Source organism: Xiphophorus maculatus, chromosome 11 (assembly GCF_002775205.1).
Source record: "Xiphophorus maculatus strain JP 163 A chromosome 11, X_maculatus-5.0-male, whole genome shotgun sequence".
Lineage (NCBI taxonomy): Eukaryota > Metazoa > Chordata > Actinopteri > Cyprinodontiformes > Poeciliidae > Xiphophorus > Xiphophorus maculatus.
This window is the reverse complement of record NC_036453.1, coordinates 13,837,232-13,860,520: the sequence shown is the minus strand read 5'-3', so window position 1 is coordinate 13,860,520 and position 23,289 is coordinate 13,837,232. Positions and strand designations below refer to the sequence as shown.

General features: G+C 39.3%; 1 protein-coding gene across 9 annotated transcripts in view; it reads right to left on the bottom strand.

Annotated features, from left to right (window-relative positions):
- LOC102233433 (neural cell adhesion molecule 1-like) overlaps positions 1 to 23,289 on the bottom strand; it is a 288,497-nt gene that overhangs the window by 17,732 nt on the left and 247,476 nt on the right. For 4 of the 9 annotated variants that reach the window (XM_023342794.1, XM_023342795.1, XM_023342797.1 and 1 more), the window contains 4 exons: positions 21,862 to 21,909; positions 17,981 to 17,983; positions 13,249 to 13,373; positions 11,614 to 11,794 (listed from right to left, as the gene is read on the bottom strand). In XM_023342794.1, coding sequence (XP_023198562.1) covers positions 11,614 to 11,794; positions 13,249 to 13,373; positions 17,981 to 17,983; positions 21,862 to 21,909 — 357 coding nt within the window. The remainder of the gene's footprint in view (positions 1 to 11,613; positions 11,795 to 13,248; positions 13,374 to 17,980; positions 17,984 to 21,861; positions 21,910 to 23,289) is intronic. The other 5 variants (XM_023342798.1, XM_023342800.1, XM_023342801.1 and 2 more) reach the window with 2 other exon arrangements.

Here is a 23,289-nt window from a genome sequence, read left to right as displayed (position 1 = left end):
TTTCTCTCTTTATTCTTTTAGCTTTAGCAAGCAGAAGAAATTTAAGGATATCGATTAAAACAAAGTTCCAACCCAAAACAGACATTGGGATAGTTTTAGAATTCAGAGTAACTCCAACTTATTGTACACCTACCGCTTAATAATCCTGAGCCTTAATCAATAGTGACATCTAATTAATCACATCCAGCAAACGTGACCTGGGGAATCATGTCAGGCTGCACAGAGTTGATCTCAAATCTCTCAGCAGCGGCAGCTTTCCCCGCAGACTGCATGCACACGGCGACTGCGTGCCGTTTGTTTTAGGTAACAGAAATATTGCAGAAGTTTGTGAGATGAAGAGCCTGATTAAATTCGCTCCGAGCTGATCAGCGATGCCGTTACTCAGCAGACTGATGATCAACAGGAGGAAGAGGAGAGGAACTCTTGGGGGTCCTAACGTCTCATTTTCCTGCCGACACGATTTAGTTGAGATTAAACGGAAGCGCAGTCGTCCCAGGCGTGTCTCATTATGGCCGATTGAAACACAAGATCTGATGTGCGGTGAGGTCCATAATTATTCATCATCCCCCCTTACAGATTGGGTTTTGAAGGAATACCAATTGTGAGTAAGAACTGATTTGAATTGGATGGGGAATCTGTGATGGTGGGTAAAGATTAGGGTGATGGCACTGAGGCCTTCCAACTTGAAACAGCTAAAGCGGATCATCGAAGAGAAATCGGCCAAATTTCAGTTGAAAAACGAAACTGTTTCCCCCATATCAATAGCTGAATAATGTACATCTGGATTGGGAGGGGGGTGAATGATTCAAGCTGACATCCTCAGGGATCTAGTAAAGCATTTAAACTCTATGATTTAGAGATTCGAGATTTATTAAATATTTCCTCCAAATGTTGGAATTTATTGATACTCAAAGTTTTTCTTCTTAAAATAACCCTTAAGGAATTCTTAAGCCCTATTTATGCCTCAGCGTTTTTAACTGCTGCCAGTTTAATGCACAGAAGCAGCTTTTATTTTGACATCTTCCATGTTTTTATAGTGGATTTTATTGCATTTTGGTGCATTAACCATAAATCTCAGCAGTTCAAAAGCCTTTCATCCTTTTAACAGAATGATCTGATGCCGGCGGTTTTTGTATGAATCAATTTGAGCTGCAGCTGATTGCATGAGGCGTTTTACATAAATAACACTCTGATAAAAATCCTTACACTTATTTCAGAGTTGGTTGAGCTGTGGCACCAAGACACTGAATCTGATGGTTGAGCTGATGGCTTTACCTGCTCAGTCACATTAAATATTCCATAAAAGCTAATGAGTGAACCTCTGAAATTTGCCTATTTTGAACAAATCGAGAACCACTGACAGAACCTGCTGCTTCTTCAAGCAGAACTGTAGATTTTGTTGAATTATTTCAGCTCCAAACTGAAGCAGGACGACACCCACAGAAAGCCTCTAGAACGGATTCATTCTGCTCATGCACCGTATTATTACCAGAACATTTTAGCTCACCTGGAAGCATCATAAATGAAACAGGAGCAGCTTTAAAAAAAATCATAATGATTGACCTTTAACGAAAACTCAGAAAATGATTCATTATCAACCATAATGCAGCCTGTACAATATACTTGAGACAGACAAAAATATTCATATCTGTGGGATTGCTAAAGGCAAATCAATGCAAAATGTTAAGCACAACTTCATGGGATTCTAGTATTTATACATCTGATGTATTATGATTCTGCTGCTCTTTAGCAGCTGCTGGAGCTGCGTATAAAACAGATCTATACTGTGTGGAGAACGTTGAGTAACCTTGGACCTGAGAGCTTTTATAAACTCAGAGTCTGGTTAGAACCATTAAAGAAGAGCTTTTAACGCGTCCTTCGCTTACTTCCATGAAACATTACATTCGAACAGGTACCTGAAAAGTGATGACTTTTATGTTTAACAGACTCCAGAGGTCAAGAGGGACGCATCACATCGAGCCTGCTGGCTTTCACCTTTTTCTCATCAACAAATGTCTTTAGATCTAATTAGTGTTTATTGTGATGGACCAACGCAGTGAAGTGAAGACTAGGTGTGAAGTGGAAGGAAAGGGAAACATGGCTCAGCTGCAGTGTTCGATACCAGTCATGTGGGCAGATGCCCAGGGCGACATTAGTATGGGGTTAATCAATATAAACTTAGTCGTGTTCTGAATATGTTTTCTATTGCTTTCACGCATGTGCAGCCCGTGCTGCATGCTGATGAGTGTAATGATGGGTCACATGTTCATAAGGAAATATTAGAGCAACTGGAGATCAAATAAATTCAGAGTTTTTAGAAGATGAATGCACCTTTCCACAACTTATGCTTAAGTCACAGCAACCATGTTGAAGAAGGTGATCTGGTCAGATTAGATCATTTATATCATTAAATATAATACGGGGGGGGGGGGGGGGGGGGGGGGGTAACATTAAGAAAAAGAAACAGACTTCTTTAAAGTACTGAAAGCCATGTGTTGCCTAGCTGTCTGTAAGTAAATTAACCTGCTTGTGTCAAATTGTTTAGACAAAGACACTGTGTTCATTCAAACTGAAACAACTTTACTATTTAAGATATTAGCTGCTCATGACACCATACAATCCTACTTCTTAAAAATCCATATTTAAACAGTGTTATGTTATGACTGTACCATAAAAAAAAGCTCATGTAGTTAAAACCTTAATCACGTATATGTAGATGCATCTCAGTAAATTAGCTTAGCATTAAAAATGGAATTACCGTAATTCCATTTTAAATTAAATGCAATTTAATTACATACACTTAGATTATAACACACGGAGGGATATTTCTATTTTTGTACATATTGATGATTGATGAAAACCCAAAACTCAAGTTTATCAGGAAATGTAAAATTAAAATCAACTGAAATGTGCATGAATTACTGCGTCAGCGCAGCGTGGCACGGAGGAGAACAGGTTGCTTCAATCGCAGCCGTCAGCTCATCCGCATTGCTGGTTCTGGTGTCTCTTGTCTTCCCCGCGATGATACTCGTTCGTCACAGGGTTTAAGTCAGACCAGTTCTCTGGTCAGTGAGATCCTGGACATTAAAGCAGTTATTGGTACTCATGGCAGCGTAGTCACATGAAAAAAAGCAGCATCTCCAAAAAGCCTGTCGTGGTGTAAAAAATGCAAAGTGTTCATTGCGGTTCACGTCCTGGTTATGTGAAGTGGCTGCAGTTAGCTTTCTTCCTTCCACTTAACTTTCTAATAAAGTGCTTAGATTAAACTCTTCTTTAGCAATGACCTTCTGTCTGAGGCAGGGGTGGGCACTCCTGGTCCTCGAGGGCCGGTGTCCTGCAACTCTTAGATGTCTCCCTGGTCCAACACACCTGAATCCAACAGCTGAATCTCCTCCTAAGTGCAGTCAAGTTCTCCAGAGTCCTGTTAACGACCTCATTATTTGACTCAGGTGTGTTGAAGTAGAGATGCATCTAAAAGTTGCAGGACACCGGCCCTCGAGGACCAGGAGTGCCCACCCCTGGTCTGAGGTCTTCTCCATAATTGTGTAAGCCAGCGTTTCTCAATTCCGGTCCTCAGGCCTCACTGCCCTGCATGTTTTAGGTGTTTCCCTTCTGCTACACACCTGGATTGAATCTATGGGTGATCAACAGGTTTCTGCAGCACTTGATGGTCATGCAATCATTTGAATCAGCTGTTCTGGAGTAGAGGCACATCTAAAACATGCAGAGCAGGGGGGCCTGAGGACTGGAATTGAGAATCACTGGTGTAAGCCAACATTTTTTAGGAGTTCATAATGCAAGCTAAAAATTTGGGGTTTTATGAGCCATAATCATCAAAAATACCAAAGGTAAAATTTAGAAATAAATCAGTGAATCTATGTAACTTAGTTTCACTTTCTTTAGTTTTTTTTTTTCTCCGAAGAGTTTTTGCGGCGCTAGTGGCTCGTATTTTTTCGACAGTAGGCAGACAGGAAGGAGGGTGAGGAGAGGGGGGAAGACACGCGGCAAAGGTCGTCGGGACCGGGAGTCGGACCCGCGACGTTCGCGTCGAGGACTAAGGCCTCCAAACGTGGGGTGTGCTAACCCCCTGCGCCACCACAGCACGCCCCTTCTCTAGTGTTTAATTAGTACAGTAAATAAAATTTTATTGATATTCTAGTTTATTTAGTGCAGATTTTAAACAGCAACGTTAAAGCTTCGACTACAAGGAGCCGCTCTGAACAGCATTCAGGTCCCTCAGGGGGTTTAGTCACTAAAGCCTCAGGAAGCCATGGCTGTCTTCAAACAAAAAGAAAGAATTTATTTCAACCCTACAATGGTTACATGGAAATACACTGATATACATTTACAAAAATGTCTCAAACAATAAAATAATTTCACATTCTTGAAATCATTTTTGCGGCATTAAACAGTTGCTGCGTTTATGTTTTCAGACAGTTTCTGTGTTTTAGGTAAAAAGAGAGCATGGACTGTCAAAATAACAGCAGATGTGTTGTATTTCTTGAATATTCGTTTGAAAAGAGTTATGTATACTTTGTCACAAAACATGATTATCTTTTTTTTCCCCCCCTCATAACCCGCCATCCTCTCCTTACAAGTTGGTTTACATAAGTACATTTCTGTAAATGAGCATATGTGGAAAAATAAACTGCTGTCAGACACCAGTTACTCGACTGGAACCAATATTAAAAATCTCAGTTTATCTTTCTCCTCGTTCAACAGCAGGACAGTTGGAGCTCGACAGGACTCAGGCACAGGATTTGCACTCGTCTCCTGTTTAACACATTCATAATGCTCGACTGGAGGGTGGGTGGGCTGGAGAGAGGGGATTTGAAGCAGCTGCGTTGCATATTGTGGAGTACTGGATCATGCCTCGTGTCAGCTTGCATGCTGTATTCATGCCTTTATGTCATTGTGGCATTTCTGTGGAGTGAGGTCTCTGTTCAGCAGAAACCAAGTCCTGCAGGAAAAACGTCTGCTACAACGGCCATGTTGGCCATGTTATTTAGCAGTAGAAGGTAGTTTCTGGGTTTAACCACCCCTGTTAAAATCACATTAAGGCATTATGAATGTGTTAGTGTTCAAATATGTAAAACAAAGCAACAATACTGCATTGAATCAACACACCTGCAACTGGTAACACTGACAAGCATTAAAAAAAAAATCCCTTTCCCTAAATATACTCATATACAGTGCTGTGAAAAAAGCCCGTCCTTAGACTTCCTTTGTTTATTTGTCATAGTTAAATGGTTCAGCTCAGGGAGTAAAAGTTAGATGTGCAAATATGTATGACGAGGGACATAGCTGGATGGGACGGATGAGGGTAGGATTTATTAAACTTTGTCTTCTTCCACTCCTTTTCAAACGGCATTAGAAAGTTTGGTATTTTTACATTATGATTAAAATTGATATATATATATTTTATTTTATTATTTGACATTTTACCTGTTTGAAATAAATAAAGACATAATTTCATTTCAAGTCTAAATGTTAAGCAATGATTTCATTTGTAAACCAACCTGGTCGTGGTTCTAAAACTGCTTTCTCCACTGGAGGGTTTCCAGCGAGGAGCAGTCTGCCACGCCGTTGAATCTCACTCATATTTACCTCAGGAATTTGACAAGGCCACTGTAAAAGTGTTTTTATCTATTTTTTTTTTTAGCAATTCAGAGGTGTACTTTGGACCATTTGAGGTCACACACACCAGACACACTCATACCTAAGGACCATTTAGAGACCGTGTGAGAGGATGCTGGAGTACCTGGAGAGAGCGCAAGCATGCACAGGGAGAACATGGAGATTCCATTAGGAATGAACCCAGGCTGGGGTTCAAACCCAGGACCTTTTAGCTGCAAGGCAGCCATGCTACCAACTGTACCTCCGTCTGTAATCAGGTCTGGGTGTGACCAGCTTTCCAAATAGGCCACGCAGTCAGTTCATAATTTAACACTGAAAGCGATTACTGTTTAGTCAAAGATGTGTTTGATGATCTGAAACATTAAAGTGTGACAAAAGCAACAAAACAGGAGAAGTCTGTAAGAGGCAGATAGTTTTTCACAGCGCTGCTCAACATGAAAACAGATGAAAAAGTGAACTGAACCATAAATTTCCCCCAAATCTGAAAATGATGCAAGTACTGAGCACCCTGTAATAACATGAAACCAACGGTCTTGACTCGTCATCTTTTTGTTTCCAAACTTGTGTGTGGCTGCACAAAGGTCAGAAGGCATAGAAAGCAAAGGAGCCTGAACCCAAAGATTTGAAAAGGTCCAGATTCTCCTCTTTCTCTTTGAACAAAATCAGTTTATGAGAGCCAGAGCAAAGTCAGCGCTGACAGCAGGAGAGTCGCCAGACTGCAAGACACGCACTGGCAGCCCAGGGTAGCTGGAAATTTGCCATCAGTACACACACAGGCAATATTTACAAGTTGTTGTTTTTTTAAGTGATAGTCATCAAGTGGAATTAAAAAAATAACAAACATAAAAGTACAAACAAAGAAAGAAATTTGTGTTCATGGCAATGTCATGGTCCATAGGTGCCCAGAAGATCACACATGGAGACAGGGAGAGGACACGGAGAAAAGGGAAGCAGGAGATAAAGAGGGAAAACAGGGAGAGAGAGATTGAAAAATAGGTCAGAAATTCGGAAATCCAAGTCGAAAAGGCGATTTTTTAAAACTGAACAGAGGAATACAAAGAAGGGAACTGTAAGGCAGAGGAATAAATAAAAAAAAGAGAAAAGTCTTAGTATGTTAGTACCACACCCAATGAGTGATGTTTTATGGCAGGAATGGATGGAAGGTGATGGGATGACGACAACAAGGAAGGAATTCCAGGCAACAATCTTGATCTAGGTTAGCATGTTTCCGCCTTTGGGGTTACGGCCAATCAGCGGCAAGAAAAATTAAGGCTGTTCCTGAACTGGTTGTCCTGCAAATGCTGGTAGTAGTGTTGCTAGGTATTTTAGCTTCCCAAGTTGCATTTTTAAAATTATTTTAGACATGCTCTATGAAAATAGGTGGATATTTTGCAAATAATTTGGAGTTAAGTTCCTGAGAACTTGACTCTGGGGTTCTGCTGCAGAATGGTGTGAAGTTAAATGAAAACCTCAATGTAGAAAACTAACCTACTAAACTAATGTGAGTTTAGACATTACCTCCTCATTAGTAACGACTAGTGGTGTAATGCACAACGGATGTAGGTGAATGGTTACATCCTACAGACACAATAACACTAAGCAATCAAAAGAAAATCATGGCTAATGGAGAGCTTCTAATTCATTTTCAATAGAGACATTTTTTAGATGTCATTCAGATAAAGTATCCAACCAAAAAGAGACGTTTTGTCATAATCTCAAGATAAAAGTGTGGAAAAACTTGGGCAAGTTCCTGAGATAAGTTTCTGCTTCAAGTATCCTGATTTTATAGATTTCTTTAACTTGCAACAACACAAAATTAAACTCTTCGGGCAGACGCATATCTGTTAAGTCTGTTTTATTTCACAATATATTCAATGCACACTTGGAAACTGCATAATTTAGCAGGAGTTGGTGTAGGTGTTGATTATGTCTATGGATTAAACTAACAATTAAACTAACAAATGGTACAACACCAAACATTCACATCAGATTGATGTTGCCTCCGGAAGCAGGAGGAATCATTTTAGATGTTCAGTTTTGACTATAGAAATTGATGTTAAAATGTGTTAATTGTTTTTGCTTGAATACTAAGAAAATTATTGTTTTACTCAGAGTATCATATCAAAACAGTCCTCGCCTTGTACTGTCCAGAGTAACTGTAATAACCATTGCTAATGACCAGCAAGCAACTTACAGAATTTCAAGTCAAAAGTGACTTTTTAAAGTTGAAACAATCAAAAAAAAAAAAATTAACTCGTTACCTTGAAAAGGAAGCTTTGTTTGTTTATTGAGATAGTATTAACGTTTTTATTTAAACAACTTTCTCTTTGAGCTTCCATGAGTTTGAGTCCAAATCTGACAAACTTTCTAAAAGCCACTAAAAAGTTTGAATGAACCTAAATGATTTGATGTTCAGGATTCCCATTTCTTAACATTCCAGAAATACAGACTGGCAAGAAACATCTTAGCATAAACTGGATTCTCCTTTAATTACAGCAGAAATAGAAATCTATTGAATGAGAAAACAACGTAACCCTGACAACAGAGTTTATTATGAACAACTTAACAAGCAGGGGGAAGTACAAAGAAATCTTGTTTGCACACTTCTCAAAAATGTCATGTACATCAGGCTTGTCATCAAGAAGCATTCTGGGTAGAAGCATGCACAAAGAAAAGATAAAAGTAGGGAGCTAACCGCAGCGAAACCATTTCTTCTGCCACCATCACAAAAAACGGAGAGGACATGCAAAAACAACGCATCCAGTACAGAAGCTTGGTATGAGGTTTGAGTCATGGATGGATGGGTGACTGACTGCATGGTTCAGATCCTCAGCAGCAGTTTTACTTTAGCTTTAACCTTAGCTGGGGAGATTTGGATGTTTGACAGTACTTGCTACAGTTATCTGCAAGTAAGTGAGAAGCACGTCATGGGCATCTTAATAAAGCAGAATATGTTTTAAAAATAAGCTTGTTTCAGTAATTCGGTTCAAAATAATCAAAAATAATCAAAACTATTTTCACATGGTTCTGTTCTGCATTTTAATGGAAAGTTGAGTGAAAGGAAAAAATGTGGGGAGGCACCATAACTCAAATACTGGATTCTACCAAGTCCCACGTCAGCACAGCCATTTACCAGGAAATTTCAGAGCTTCGAATCCTAATTTTATTACCATGGTGTCAAATAAACAATGAGAGAAAGCAGAGTCAATGTTACAGATAAGCGGAAGGGCACAATCAAAACAAACGCACAACCACAGTTCTCCTCTGTACCATGCTGCATTGATGCAGTAATTCATGCAAAAGGATCCCCGACCAAGTGCTTTGTGCAGAGCACTTGGTCAGACATACGGACATACTTTGCAGTAAGGCTGTGGTTATCTTTTGTGGATACTTGTGGATCTTTTTTATTAACCACAAGTTTTTCCTTCCGCTTAACTTTCTATTGCTTTTGCATGAATACAGCAATCTCTGTAGAGCCAGCCTCTTTAGCCAGTCTGTAGAGCAAGCCACATGCTCTCCTTCTGTAGGGCGTCAGCGACAGTCTGCTGGTAAACTGTCACGATTACATAGGCCATAAGAAAATATGTGTGTATTAAAATATCTTTTTTAAATATGTTGCACAAAATTTTAAATTTCTACAAAACTAAATTCTGTAAGTCAGCTCTGCAGTGAAATGCTGATTCATCGATTTGCATTTAACTTAATATTTAATCTCTCTACAGAGGAGAGAGGCATTACAACGTAATGCTAAGATGCTAAAAGTTGTTACAGAATCAGAATTGCTTCAAATGAATGCAATATTTATATTTTTTTGAGTTCCCACACTAGGAGCTCACGTTTAAAACAGAAAAAAAAACAGTCAACAAATTATGTCTCCACTGCACATCAACACTGCATTTGGATTGGAAGGTGAAATTGATTGTTTGTTTTGGGAGCAGCAGCTGTTTTGAGTGAGTATAACCAGGAGCAGCTGCAGGGACACGCTCAATGAAATGCAGATGCTGCATCTAAAAATAAACCTTTAGTTTTCTTCAGCTAAAACTGGTTCAGAGCAGCTTGTAGTGAAAAAAAAAAAAAAGTTGGGGTAAAAAAAAAAAAATCACTTCAAAAGAACAAGAATAAACTGAAACAAAACAAAAGTTAAATGGAAGTAATTAGAGGAATCAAAGAGGGGAGCGACTTGGATGAAACCCAGGCTAACTTCTGCTACGGTAGAACTAGAAGAGATCCAAACCTCCCACTGCTATGTGGCAGATAATAAAACAAGGAAAATAACGTGTTTCTTCATGTGCCATGCACAGCCAGAAAAATTGCCTTTTGGGTATTTTAGTTATAAATGGCAAACGTTAATTTAAACTGGAGGAGGCACCATGCAAAAAAAAAAAAAAAGGGCTGGATCCCCACCTAACTAGGCCACACAGCATGCATTCAGGTCAGCAACACATCCTGAAAGCTGCGGGAGCCGCTAAACCGAGCAGCGAAAGCAAAGACAGAGGCAGCATGAGAGGACGTGAGACAGAGAGGATGCCTTTACACATGGAGAGTAATGAGGCCAAGTCAGGGAGGTCATCAGTGAAACAGGACATCTGCTGTGTTTCTCTTGCTCTCTATGAAACGTCACGTAGATGTTTAGCACAGTTTATCCCGTGAGTCTGCTCACTCTTCTGATTGGCTGTTGGACGCTACAGGAATTGCCTGAACCCGTTTATAGCGCGACAGTCTTGCAAAAGTATTAACACCCCATCAAAACCACAACTTAATATTTGGTGTGATAAGTATCGCGTTATGCGACAAAAAAAAAAACAAAGAAGGGAGACATGGAAACATAGAGGATGAAAATAGAGAGAATAGAGAAGTAGAAGACGACAGACAGTGATTAATCTGTTCCGCTGCTCAGGTTTAGCGCGACGGGGAGGCAGCCCGAGGTCACGAGGTTCCATTTAAACACAACGGAGCAGAGGCTTGACCGTGACCAGGTCCCCCATGTAAAACACACTGCAGTTTTAAAACATCTGATCCATTTTTATCTACAATAAAAATGTAGATAAAAATGTACATTTTTATGCAGAAATGTTCCGCCTCTTTCAAATTATTCAAGCCTTTACAGTACAACCGCAGACTGCGAGGCAGTTGAATGGGATTTTTTGTGGAAGCCTAGCATACAGTAGTCCATAAATATGAAGTGCAGTAAATTGATATTCCTGAGTCTGTACTTCGTAGAAGCGCTTCAGCCTGGTCTCCAACAGCATTCCACATGTAGGAATACATGTTTTTGTCTTTTCTTCTGTGCAAAATGGTTTCAGTTCAATCAGGTTTGACGGAGCTTGTCTTCTAAATCTTGCCACAGATTCAGTTAGAGGCGGCTCTGGTCATTTTAAATCCCGATTATGCTTTAATCTCCACAACTCCGTTGCAGCTCTCACTGTATGTTTATTTCAATTCAAAAGTACTTTATGAATCAAAAAGGTGTTGTAATTTAAACTATGCACGTTTCTTTAAGGAGTCATTGCAGATGCTGACAGCTGTGTGGCAGAGGTCTGTGTTACAGCAGATCTGAAGAAACCTCTGACTGACTCCATGAAGACCATTATGATTGTTCATTATGTTATTGTTACTAAGCATCCTTTATTTAGAACAACTATGGACAGAAGATCCAAAACAGCATCTTCTCACCACTCTTGCATAAAGGCCATGAAGGGAGGACTAACAGCTGGTATCAAAGTAAAAAGGGCTGAACACCAACGCATGGCAAAATCTTCGATTTTTACCTCATTCTTCTTAAACGTCACATTTATGAACTACTTCATTTTGGTCTACCAAATAAAATCCCAATAAACTGCGTTGACGATCCTAGATTATTCATGTCAGATCACGAGTGCAAGTCGGAGACTTTAAATCCAGAGGCCCTCTGGTCACGGTGGGAGCCTGAGATGGTGTTGTGTGTGGATGTCTGAGGCGGAATGATGGAAGTGGTACCTGGGACGGTGGTGGGCTCGGAAGCTGTTCTGAAGGAAGTGATGGACGGCTCGGATCGGCCCCGCTGATTCTCCGCCACCACGAGGATCTCGTAATCCGTGTTCCAGTCCAGGCCATTCAGCATTACGTAATCGCTGGCAGAGGGGAGGCGCATTTCCGGTTTCCAGTCAGACATATGCTTCTGGTGAGGGGCGGGGCGGCAGACAGGACAGGCGTCAGCACAGTGTAGCACAGGGAGGCGGTTATTTCAAAATGAATGCCTGCCTGCCACCAGTCCAAATAAAATAAAACATGTTGAAACCAGATTTATGCATACACTACACTGAAATTAAGTAACCACACTTTTTCGGATTTAGGTCTGTTTGGATTAACATGCACGAAGATTCCCACGCCTGTAAACTGTCTGGTAAAAGTTCAGATGATATACCAGCTTATTAAGTTTCTGATAGGTTAATTCACAACTTATTGACGTATTTCTAATCACATGTCAAACACATGCCTTCCTTGTGGCACATCATGGAAAATCTAAAGAAATGAGTCAAGATATCAAGAAGAGAAATGCGGACATTGACGCATGTGGATCATCCCAGGGTAGAAGAACATCATGTTACATTCGTCTGTCAAATACAGGGGAATTTTACAGTTTTTAGGGAGTTTTTCTGGTGTACTTCACAAAAACCTCAACCAGAAAGTTCAATCGACAACGAACCCAATCTGGGTCTTGTTGCCAGTTGTCTTGTTGCCACCATGTCTTGTTGCTCTTATGATTGCAGACCAAACTTTGTTGTCAGACTTTAGAAGGTCAAGAGAACTGGGCCAAAATAGTGAGAAAATGTGTACATTTCTGAATTTGAAGAAAATATATTCTAAAATATTAATCATTTTTATTATTCTGGTATTCTGGCATTTAACAAATATAAATCAGCTTGATTTCCTCAAGTGACCTAAAACATGAAATGTTTTGTCTGATTGGATCTGGTTTAGAGTTATAAAATACAGTTTTTGTTCATGTCTTGCTTCAGTTGGATTCATAATTTGACCAGGACTGTCTGGAATAAGAGATCTGCATCGACTCACTTGGGGCTTCCAGGTTAAATGAAGTCTAAAATGTATTTTAGTTTTACAAACTCTGAATCGCAACCAGCAGCTAACATCCGCCGAGGTGGCCCAAACGTTAGCTAAGCTCCTCTCAAAGAAAGATCCTCTCAGAAGCCAAATCTAGTGTTTCTGTATGAAAATGATTTTTTTTTTTTTTAAATTACCATTTAACAGAACTCAGTTGTAAACAACCACTGGTTGGAAGCCAACTGGGGATTTAGTGTTACTGGTAATTTTCCTTTCTCCCCAGTGAAAAATGCTCATTTAAAATTGGCAGGACCCAGTCTGGGAGCGTGTGTTTGTTTCGAGACGATACAAATTGTTGCCTTAAAACAATAGCTTGGATTAAAGTGAGGCTAAATGTGTTTTGTGTTGCTATTGGCGCTTCTCCTCCTGATAGAACCCAGCTGGTATCTCCTGCTGCCATTTGCCAGCAGGGTGTCTCCAGGACTTTGTTTTTTTCCTCATGCTAATTGGTGAAGAAATGGAGAAAGTGGCAAAGTGGCACCCTGTTACCTCCTTGCCCGGTGTACTCACAGCCTTGTATCTGATCAGGTAGTGCTTAATGGGTGAGCCTCCGTCATCCTGCTTGGTCCACTTGACTTTAGCAGAATTACTGCTCTTTACAGGTGTGACTTCTAGTATGGGAGAAGTTGGTTCCCCTGCACAAGATCGGAACATTATTATTAGTTACATCAATATGTTTAGCCCAGTTTGTGTTCTAGATGCTACGCATTTTAAGTTCACTCGCACAAACTAAGGAAAAATATCTGGGTTTCATTTAAAAGGGGTTTTGTGAAGGAGTTCAGAGTAGCCAGGGATTTCCTTGCATGGCAAGTTGAATTTGAATTTGCAGCATCATGTCACACTGTAAAATTCAGAGAAATAAAACCACAATTTTGAGTACATTAATTCACTGAGGGAAAAAAAAACTCCACATTTAGAAATAAATAAATATTTCCTGTTAGGAAATCGCTGGGACTACACCTTCTGGTACTCTTAAAGTCTGGTAAAAATGTAGATGAAGTAGATTTTTCAAAATGCATACTTTACTCTTCACAAGTTGCTCAGGGCTTTTGTGTAAGTTTGTTGCGATAGACAACTCTTTGATGTAGGAAATACAATAAAACATGGCATTCCATTTCTAAGCTCCCCATCTTAAAATGGGTAAAATAAAATAGCTACTAGCTTAAGTTTAACCAAGTCTACAGTCAGAGCAATTCTCTAAAAGTTTACCACCTTAAGGCGCGAGGTACCTCCATTACAGCCATCCTATTCAGGTGTGTTGGATGCATCAGGTGTTTCACTTACTACTAATCACTACTTCACAGAACCCAACCGACAATAATCCAAAGTTTTCTTCTAGGGTAAATGCTGAACAAGATTTTGGAACCGACTTCATTTTAAATGGAACCGTTTCTTCAAATACAAGCTGTTGGATTCAGATGACTGTAAAATGTATATGCAATGTTAATTATATTGTCATACAAGCTGTCCCTTGTTTATCCTGTATAATACTGTAACACTGTCGACACTAAAGGACCAAACTCAAAAAAAGCCTTTTGGGGATATTTTTATGCCCTAACAGTTATTGGTACCTTTGCAATGGCCTATAAACAGCCTACAAAATAAGCATACATTTCACAGCATTTGCTGTATCTAACATTTAATGTTTATTTCTTTAAGATAAATTCAACATTTAGTATGACCGTAGGTATTTATAGCTGAATATTAATCCCAAGTTAGGAAACCATAGATATTTTAAGCTAAATCTGTAACAGTTCCCATGAAATAAATGTAACTGGATGCATTTTTAATTTATGATTTTAGGTAAATCAGAATGTCAGGAAATGGATTAGTAATCCAGGACTTTTGATGCTTTGATGAGAGAAAAATGATGGAAATGAGAAGCTAATTTAGCCACTCTTCCAAATTGGAAGTGCTAAAGAACATGAATTTCAAATAAAGATGTGTTTTTCTCTTCATAATTCAGGAAAACGGCTACAAGAAAACCAACTCTGTTGTAGACGACTGGCTTGTAACGTCATCCAGTTTAAAAGCCGAGTTGCCAGACATTCCACACATACCAAGGACCATATTGGAAGCACTTTGCTGCTATTTAGAGATTGAAGTGTGAATTAGGAGCATTCATTTAAATTTAAAAGCCCTGGTTCAGGAAAAGTGGCTCAATAAGATAATCCACATTCTTCAGACTTTAGTTACAACTGAGGTGAATTAAATTCTGTATTTTAAATAAATTCAGTCTAAGGGAATGGATGGGTAAGATAAATATTCAGTCATTTTAACAGTTCCTGATTTTGTGATTTTTTTGCAATCAAAATCATAGATTTTGTGGTGCTACTCTAGACATATTTGCAATTACTTTTGCATTATTTTTTACTCAGTAAGCCTTTTCCAGAATCTACATATAGAAGAAAAAAAATGAGAAGAAAACACAAGTATTTTTTATTCTTTAACGAACTTAAATAGCTGTACATCAAGTAAGGCTGAGGCGCAGAAGTGTAGTAGAAGTAAGAAATGCTGCCACCTGCAGGTGGGAGTTAGCAGTCATTTGTATTTTTGACCATCTTTGCTGAATATTTGCAATAAACTCAAAATGGCGCATTAGGGAGAAAAAAACCCGCAAGGACTTGTTGATTTTGATAATTTTCTATGATAGTACAATTGCAAAAAAAAAAAAAAAAAAACATTGGAGGGACTGAATATTTAGATTTACACATCACAAACATTTTTACCTGGGGTGTCAATAATTGCTCAGGGTGCTTAGATAGTATTTAGTAAAAAGAAGAATTTTAAAATCTCAATCTCAGCTAAGCTGGTTTGTTTCTTGTCATAAGATGGTCGATTCGAATCTGTTTTTGATCATAGCAAAGTGACATTTAAAGAAGTCACAAAAAAACATGTTTAAAAAAAAAAAATCAGTGTATCCTAGTAACCCTGTTGGAGTGGCTTCATTCCCAAAACCTGAACCACTCGTACCGCTGCACTTGTACATGAAGAGATATCATTTCTGTTCAACAAATGAACATGTGACATTTGGAAAAAAAAAAAAAAAAAGAAATAAAAAATAAAGTAAATAAATAAATAAATAAACCATAGCAGCTAATTTGAAGCACTTGTTGAGTCAGAAATAAACCAACATTTTAAGGCCAGGGTGAGGAATGATATAAGCGTTAGAATTGACTGCGTGTGGATTATCAGCTGAAGGACAGCATGAGGGTTTAGGCAGGCTGCTCTCTGACGGAGGTGCTGCTCTCCTCCAGGCTCCTCATTATCAGCTCCGTCCTCCTGGGTAATTTCTGCTCGGTCGCAGGATAATGAGCCTGTAGGCCTTGATTGGACATGTTATCCCATTACTTTTAATAACATTTACATAGGCTTATGGGAGAGAAGGTCAGCGCGGTTCTTGGTGCGTTTTGTCTTGAATGTTTGCTCCTTCTCATGCGCTTTTGTGATGGTTGTGGAGATTGCGACTAAAAAAAAAACAAAAACTCATTAGCTGTAAGCTGATTGGTTATGTAAATTTCGAAAACAGATCGCACACGGCTCGAGCTTTAATTTTCCGGAAAGCGGAGGAGAGGAGAAAATAGAATTCATGCATTTATTTTAAATTGCCCTAAAAAAGTTTCTCTTGCACAGATTTTTAATATTCTACAGATCAGCGCTAGCAGTTGAAGTTAATGAGATGAATGTGCATGACGACATTTTATTCTGTAGGGTTAGAGTGCTGCAGACTACAATCCAGCAGGCTGGGGTGAGCATGACTGAGGCTGGAAATAAATTAGAAAGTGTTAGTAAAAGCAGCAGCAGGAGCAGTGGAGCATTCAGAGCGGTAATCCACAAGCATCAGTCTGGATTAGGAACAAACTTTCTGAAGCTATAACACTCAGAGAGAGAAAGTGAAGCGGTTAGGATGAGAGACTCAGACTGTGGGCTGGAAAATGTACAGTAGGTGCCACACAAAGAGGGTGGAGCATGTGGAGCGCCCACCACCCATCACTTCTAAATAAGTCATGCCTGTAGGTGGTGGGAATCCACATGCAGACGGTGGCACCTTTTCCTCACATCCCAGCAAACAACCAGAGACAACAGAAGTTAGAAACATACAGAAGCAGTTCTAGGTTTTGTGTTCACACCTCTGTCTGCTGCTGAACGTAACCGAGCAAAAAGCAAAACAAAGTCAAATTTGTGCTCCCACCAAGAAGAAAATGACACTAAGGACGCAGACACGTGCAAACAGGAAGGAGGTGTGGGGAGGAGGAAAGAGAAGAAATTTAATTTGCAGGGTGAGCTGCGGAAACGCACACGTGTCGCAGTGCGTCCAGTCAGTGGAGCGTGAGAGTTTAAACTCGTTTAAAATGAAAAGCATGGAAAATGATCCTGTGGAGGATCGTGTTGAGCGGTCAGAATGCTGCAGATGGCTACAGGTGGCACCTTGTGAGGATGCATAAGATAAATACAAATATGAGAAAAATATTACTCATTACGGCATTTTTTTGCACCCAGGAATATGAACATATAGAAAAACTAAACGGAAGACAAAGATTAGGGAGGAGTCTGTTCCGGTATTGGGTTTTGAAAATGTACGGTTTTAAAAACTGCAGAGAGTTTTTGTGTTCTAAAGGGATTCTGTGAGAAAGTGTCAAGATAACCAGAGCTTCATCTGGCTGATAGAAAGTAATATAGCACTGCCCCTCCTCCACCTGTTGCTGCACACTGTTGGACAGCTGGCTAAAACAGGTCTAGTGCTCCATTCATTTATTATTATTATTATTATTATTATTATTATTATTATTATTATTATTATTATTATTATTATTATTATTATTATTATTATTATTATTATTATTATTTTCCAGATACTGTAACCAGTTTCCACTTTATTCTGAACGTGGTGTAAGTCCCACATTTAAATCCTGATTTAAATTTATTACAGATAAAATAAAATAATTCAGACATTTATTTCTGTTAATTTGTATTAAAATGGCTCCCAGCTAAGGCAGTCTCCTAAATTCAGTTTCACTAAAAATTCAAATATAACATGAAACTTTTTTTTTTTTTAAACCTGAAACCTGGGCCCATTATAGGTTAAATCCAATTAGTTTGGGCTCATTTTACAACCATGATGATGAATGATATGAAATATCTGTGGTGTGATGATTTCATGCTTAGTACTTCTCTGCTAAAGTTGAATGAAAAATGACAGAATGATCTAAAGTGTTTCAATCTAATTTGAAAGAAAAATTACCTTCTGTTGATCACCGAAGACCACATCGTCAGCACCATGCAAGAGCCGCATGGCGCAGTCACATGATGCGCACGGACATGATTGGTCAAAGAAAATACGGGAGGGCCAGAGCGGGGAGAGGGGCGGGGCGGGGAGCCACATGGAAAACATACAAAACATTTTTGAAATGATGAAAACGTGTCAACAAAAAAACAACAACAACAAAAAAAACAAGTGAAAATGTTAGAGACAAAATAGCAAAACAAAACAAGAGGAGCAGATTAATCCCTCAACTGAATCTTTTTAAAAAGGTTACTGGAGATAAGAGGCACAAGGCAGCTTAAAAAAACCTAATAAAAAATCAACGTCGCCTTCGATCTACAGCAAATGAATTTAAAAAGAAAGCAAAGCAATTACGCAGCAGCTGGGTTTGGAGCGGATGTGGGCATGAATGAAAGAGGAACGTCTGCAGTTTTCCATGTACCAATCATGAGAACCAAGTGTGAAACAACACATTAAGTATGAACACATGAAAACCTGACACACCGTCAGACCTCAGGAGCCAGAGATCTCAGACGGTTCACTGCGTCAGCTCACCTGGTTCTGCAGGGCCCACATCCATTACCGGGCCTCTGCAGAACCGGATGGCGTTCTGAGGAGGGTCTGCAGCCGGCTGACACATCTAAGACCTGACAGACACCAGACCTGAGGATTTGTTACCTTTGTCACAGTGACGCAGGAGCAACTGAATGATGATGCAGGAGCTGTGAACACGAGCAGCCGACTGTTAAACCTGCGTCTGAGACATGACCAGTGTGGTCGAACTACAGAGAGCGCACGGTTCATTTAGAGGATTCCTTGAGGTTATTGCATAGACAAAGGCAATGCACATGGAAACGTTAGTCAGTTAAAAGTGAACTTTAAAAAAAAAAAAAGAAATTAAAAAGCGTGGTGTCAGTGATTCCTGTGCAACCTCTTGTTCAGAGCAGCAGGTTAAAGTCCCCCCCACCCGGTTCTGCATAAGATCCAAATTAGTCCATTCATGCCACACAGGAATAAATCAACACCGTCTGACACCAACACAGTCCGGTGTCAGACTAACTATCTTATATTTGAACAAAAATACACATTCACGATATTGTAGTATTCAAATATTAAATAAATCATTCATATCATGAACTGTTTTTTTATCCCCCCCCCAAAAAAGCAACTTCTAAAATACCAGAGCTCAGCTGCTCGCATTCAGACATCGACTTAGCAGCAGTTTGGAGCAAGCATGTGGCACCAGTGGGCAGAAATATCTCCTTTCTAACAAAGGTGAGCATCCAACAAAACCAGGCTCAGTATGAACCATAAATGAAAAATAAACACAGAACCACTGTGCCTGTTGTTCCTTCTCTGGAAAAGAAACACATGAAACAAACACAGGATCACGGAAGCAGTAACTATTAATAACTTTGTCAATGAAAGAGACCTGAGACAGGAGCACTTTCTATGACTAAAAACCCCAGGAGAAAATGCAAAACGTTGATGGCAGCAAAACTATCACTGTCTTTGTCCAGGAAGTTTTACAACTGGACCAAATAATGTAGTGAGTCAGGGGAACTCTTCTAAAACGAAAGACAGAACACCACGTTAAGGGCCACAACAGCTTAGGCAGTGTCTTTAGAGCTAATCAGAAAAGAGCTGGACCATCAGTGCAGTCTGTAGAAAAGAAAAAAACAAGTTTGTTAAGGAAGCAGAACACAGAAGAACTGGACCAGTAGTACTTTCTATTGGAAAAAAAAGAAGAGAGGTTAAAATAAAGTTAATGGCAGCATCAGCTCCATCAATACCAGGACAGAAACCGCTGAACACCGACCCACTGAGCCAGGAATACTTTCTATGAGAAAGAAAAGGAAAGAAAAGCAACAACAATTCCCTTTTTCTGACATATAACCTGCTGTTTGCTACATAATGTGAGATAAAGAGTTTCTATGAAGGAATGTAAGTGATCGAACTACAGAAGCTCATTTATATTGATGGTTAACATTTGTATGTCTCATAATAAATTCTCCATAATGATCACAGACACTCCCTAGCCTTCTTCTAGCTGTCCTTTTATAAGATCTACTCATCAAGAAAATTGAGTCAGAAATCGGTTGGTGTGCAGAGAGAAGGTAGAAAAATAAATCAACAGAAAAGAAAAGGCACCTTTCAGTAAAACCTTTCTTCTGTGGCCTGACTTACCCCGACATGCCACACACTCCAGATACCCGCTAGTAGGAACTGAAAGTACAAAACCCACCTGCACCCAAAAGCAATGAAGAGTAAAACACAAACTCAATGTTATAAACCTGCAATGAATTTAGACTGAACCTAGAAAACCTGATGGATTTCTCAACAGTTTTATGAGCTGGTGGGTTAGAAGGAATTTGTGATAGACATGACTGGATTACAAATAGATGCTAATTAGTACCAGGGTGAAAAGTAGCTGAGTCCCTTTATGAAGAGAAAGAACCCATCTCCACAGGGGAAAGTCAAAGTCCTGCACAACGTCAGCAGAACAAACCTCAGTTTCTTCTTGGTTTGATTTCCTACGTAATAAGGACTTGATCTGGAACGTGGTGACTACAGGAAGTCATGACAAGACAGCTTTTTGAAAGACATTTGGAAGTTGAACTGATATGATGATAATAAAGATGTTTATGTATGTTCAGGGTTTGGAGGATTAGATGAAGACTACATGCTGAGAGGAATCCTAACTCATGATAAAGGATGGAGTTAGTGTAATGATGGGATTAGATTGTTCTTTTGAAGAAATATCACTTCTTTCATCTTAAACATTAAAATTGGAGTTAAAATGATACTTTAGTTTGGTCAACAGAACAATCTTACACTAAGACACCAACGTTGGTTTTGGTCAACATCAATAAGATTTATCCTGTTGAGCTACAGTCTTAAGACAGAAGGTTTGACTAGCTGTAAGTATGACTCACTATTTATGCTAACACAAAAGCATAAACATGCTGTTTGACAAAGGTTAGGATTTAAACCCACAACCTTTACAGCAACATGCTAGTATTTTATCGCTACCTCTACTAAAAGCACGTTAGTTCTGAAATCACTGATTCACTCAGTAAGAGCAGCGCCACAGGAAACGCAAACGTCCTCCGTCATAATGAAACAGATTCACAGTTTTAACCTACGGGGAACATAAAGACATAAACATATACAACCACAAACAGGGTTCCTATGCAGTCTGGAAAGGAATTTAAGAATATACAAATATTGGGATTAGTTTGAAAAAATTAGTAAGCAAAAAATATTTGTTTTCTCAAAGTTTTTTTGAATTCCAATTATTTAAAAGTTGTGTCCAGTTGATCCATCTTCTCATCTGTCCATCCACCCTTCCATCTGTTGGTCCATCGACCCCACCGCTCGACCCTCTGTTCTTTCATCCTTACGTCCGTCCATCTTTTCAACTGTCTCTCCATCCATCATCTCACCAGCTGCTCCAGCTTTCCATCTGTCGCTCCATATTTTTATCCATCCATCCATCTAGAAAATTTGGTCATATATTCAAGATGAACTTTAGAGTTTAAAAATCGGTTGAAAAGTTCTGAGATCTTTTGAGAAAAGTGTGCAACTTCGAATGTGTAGGAACCCTGCAGAACCAGTCAGTTTGTCCCTTTTAAACTGGTAAGTGTTAGTGGGATTAAGGACGAATCAACAGAGTTAGGAAAGCAGTTAAGCTGCCAATATAAGCTGGTTCTGTGTTGGGCTGGTTATGCTCATCACATGGAACACGATCCCTCCTGTGAGCCACACCAGATATTAATGAACATCTATGCTAAGTGTGAAGCCAGGCAGGCGGGAGAGAGAGATGTGACAGACACACTGCTGGACTCGCATATACTCACTAATGGCCATAGTGGTGGCAGCGATAGCAGGTGGGATCGATGATGCAACTGAAAAATGGTGAAAACAGCGTGAGAGAAGCAGGAGTCCTCAGTGCTTAGTGATGATCACAAACGGCAGGAATGCTCCCATGCAGCTGCTGCTGCTGTTAACGTGACCCAGCATCTGATTGGACAACAGCTGAGCACCAACAGCGTGCTCAAGTCCTGTTCAATGTGTTAAACCTTCAGGTGTGGAGATTTATTACACCTGCTGTAATGGCTGCATTTCAAATATATTTGAAAACTTAAGGTTTTTCAGTAACAAAGCAAATGAGAGCTAACTATAAAGTATGGCCTATGATGATGCAATTGGCATTAATGACAATAAATAACCTGTCAGAGCTGATGAGTTCTACAGGGAAATAAATCTACACCCAGTTTTATTATTCATGGTTCAAATCATGTCAAAATAAAAAAGGCAAAATGTTGGTAAGCTCAGTTGAGGTGAGGAAGGATAATTAGTGAAAAAAAAAAATAGCAGCTTAGCATATTTTAATTCAGTTTTGACTCTTGGATCAAAATTACTTTTCCATTAAAATCTGATTAAGTTTTTTTTTTTTTAGGGAGCAAAACAGAAAAACAAACAATGGTTTTGTTGATGAAAATGTCAGAGCGCATATTTTAGTCATTACTTTTTTAGTCATTATTTTAGTCATTGAAAACAAGAACAAAGTTGGATGAATATTTGTTTTCCCAAAATTGAGTCCAACATTTTATGGTCCTGCGGGATTCTGGGTTCCTCATAGTGTAGGAATAAGAGCATTTTTGAAGTAAACACCATCTCCATCATAACTGGAGTTTATTCCCTGGACGCTGCCTCCATCCTGTCTGACTAATTAAGGTGCAAATTAAGTCAGGCTTTTAGAATAAGCGCAGCTGCTTTACCTGCCTTCCGACCGTATTCATACCCTTTGAACCTTTTTACATTTTATCACATCAAGACCTGAAATTTCAAAGTAATTTATTTGGACTTTATGTGATAGATTAGCACACAGTGCTGAATAATTCTGATATATAAGACAAACAGCACATGATTTCAAATGATTTTATAGATAAGTCTGAAGACTCTGGCTTCACTTTGTATTCAGCACCCCTGAGTTGGTACTTTGCAGAACCAAAGGTTCCTCCTGTCTCCATGTTCGGATGACACATTGAACAGAGCTTTACGAGATGTTCAAAAACTCAGAAGTTATTGTAAAACCCAACTCTGTTTTAAATTTAAAATCCAACTCTTGCTTTAAATTTTTTAAACAGCCCGTCTGCTGGATTCCTTGGTCCTCGTGATCCTGTTTGCTCTCTAATGTTTTCATCAAACCTCGTAGTTGTGACAAACGTGACAAAATGTGGAGAAATTCAAGGTGTATGAATACTTCTTTTACAGACTAAGTT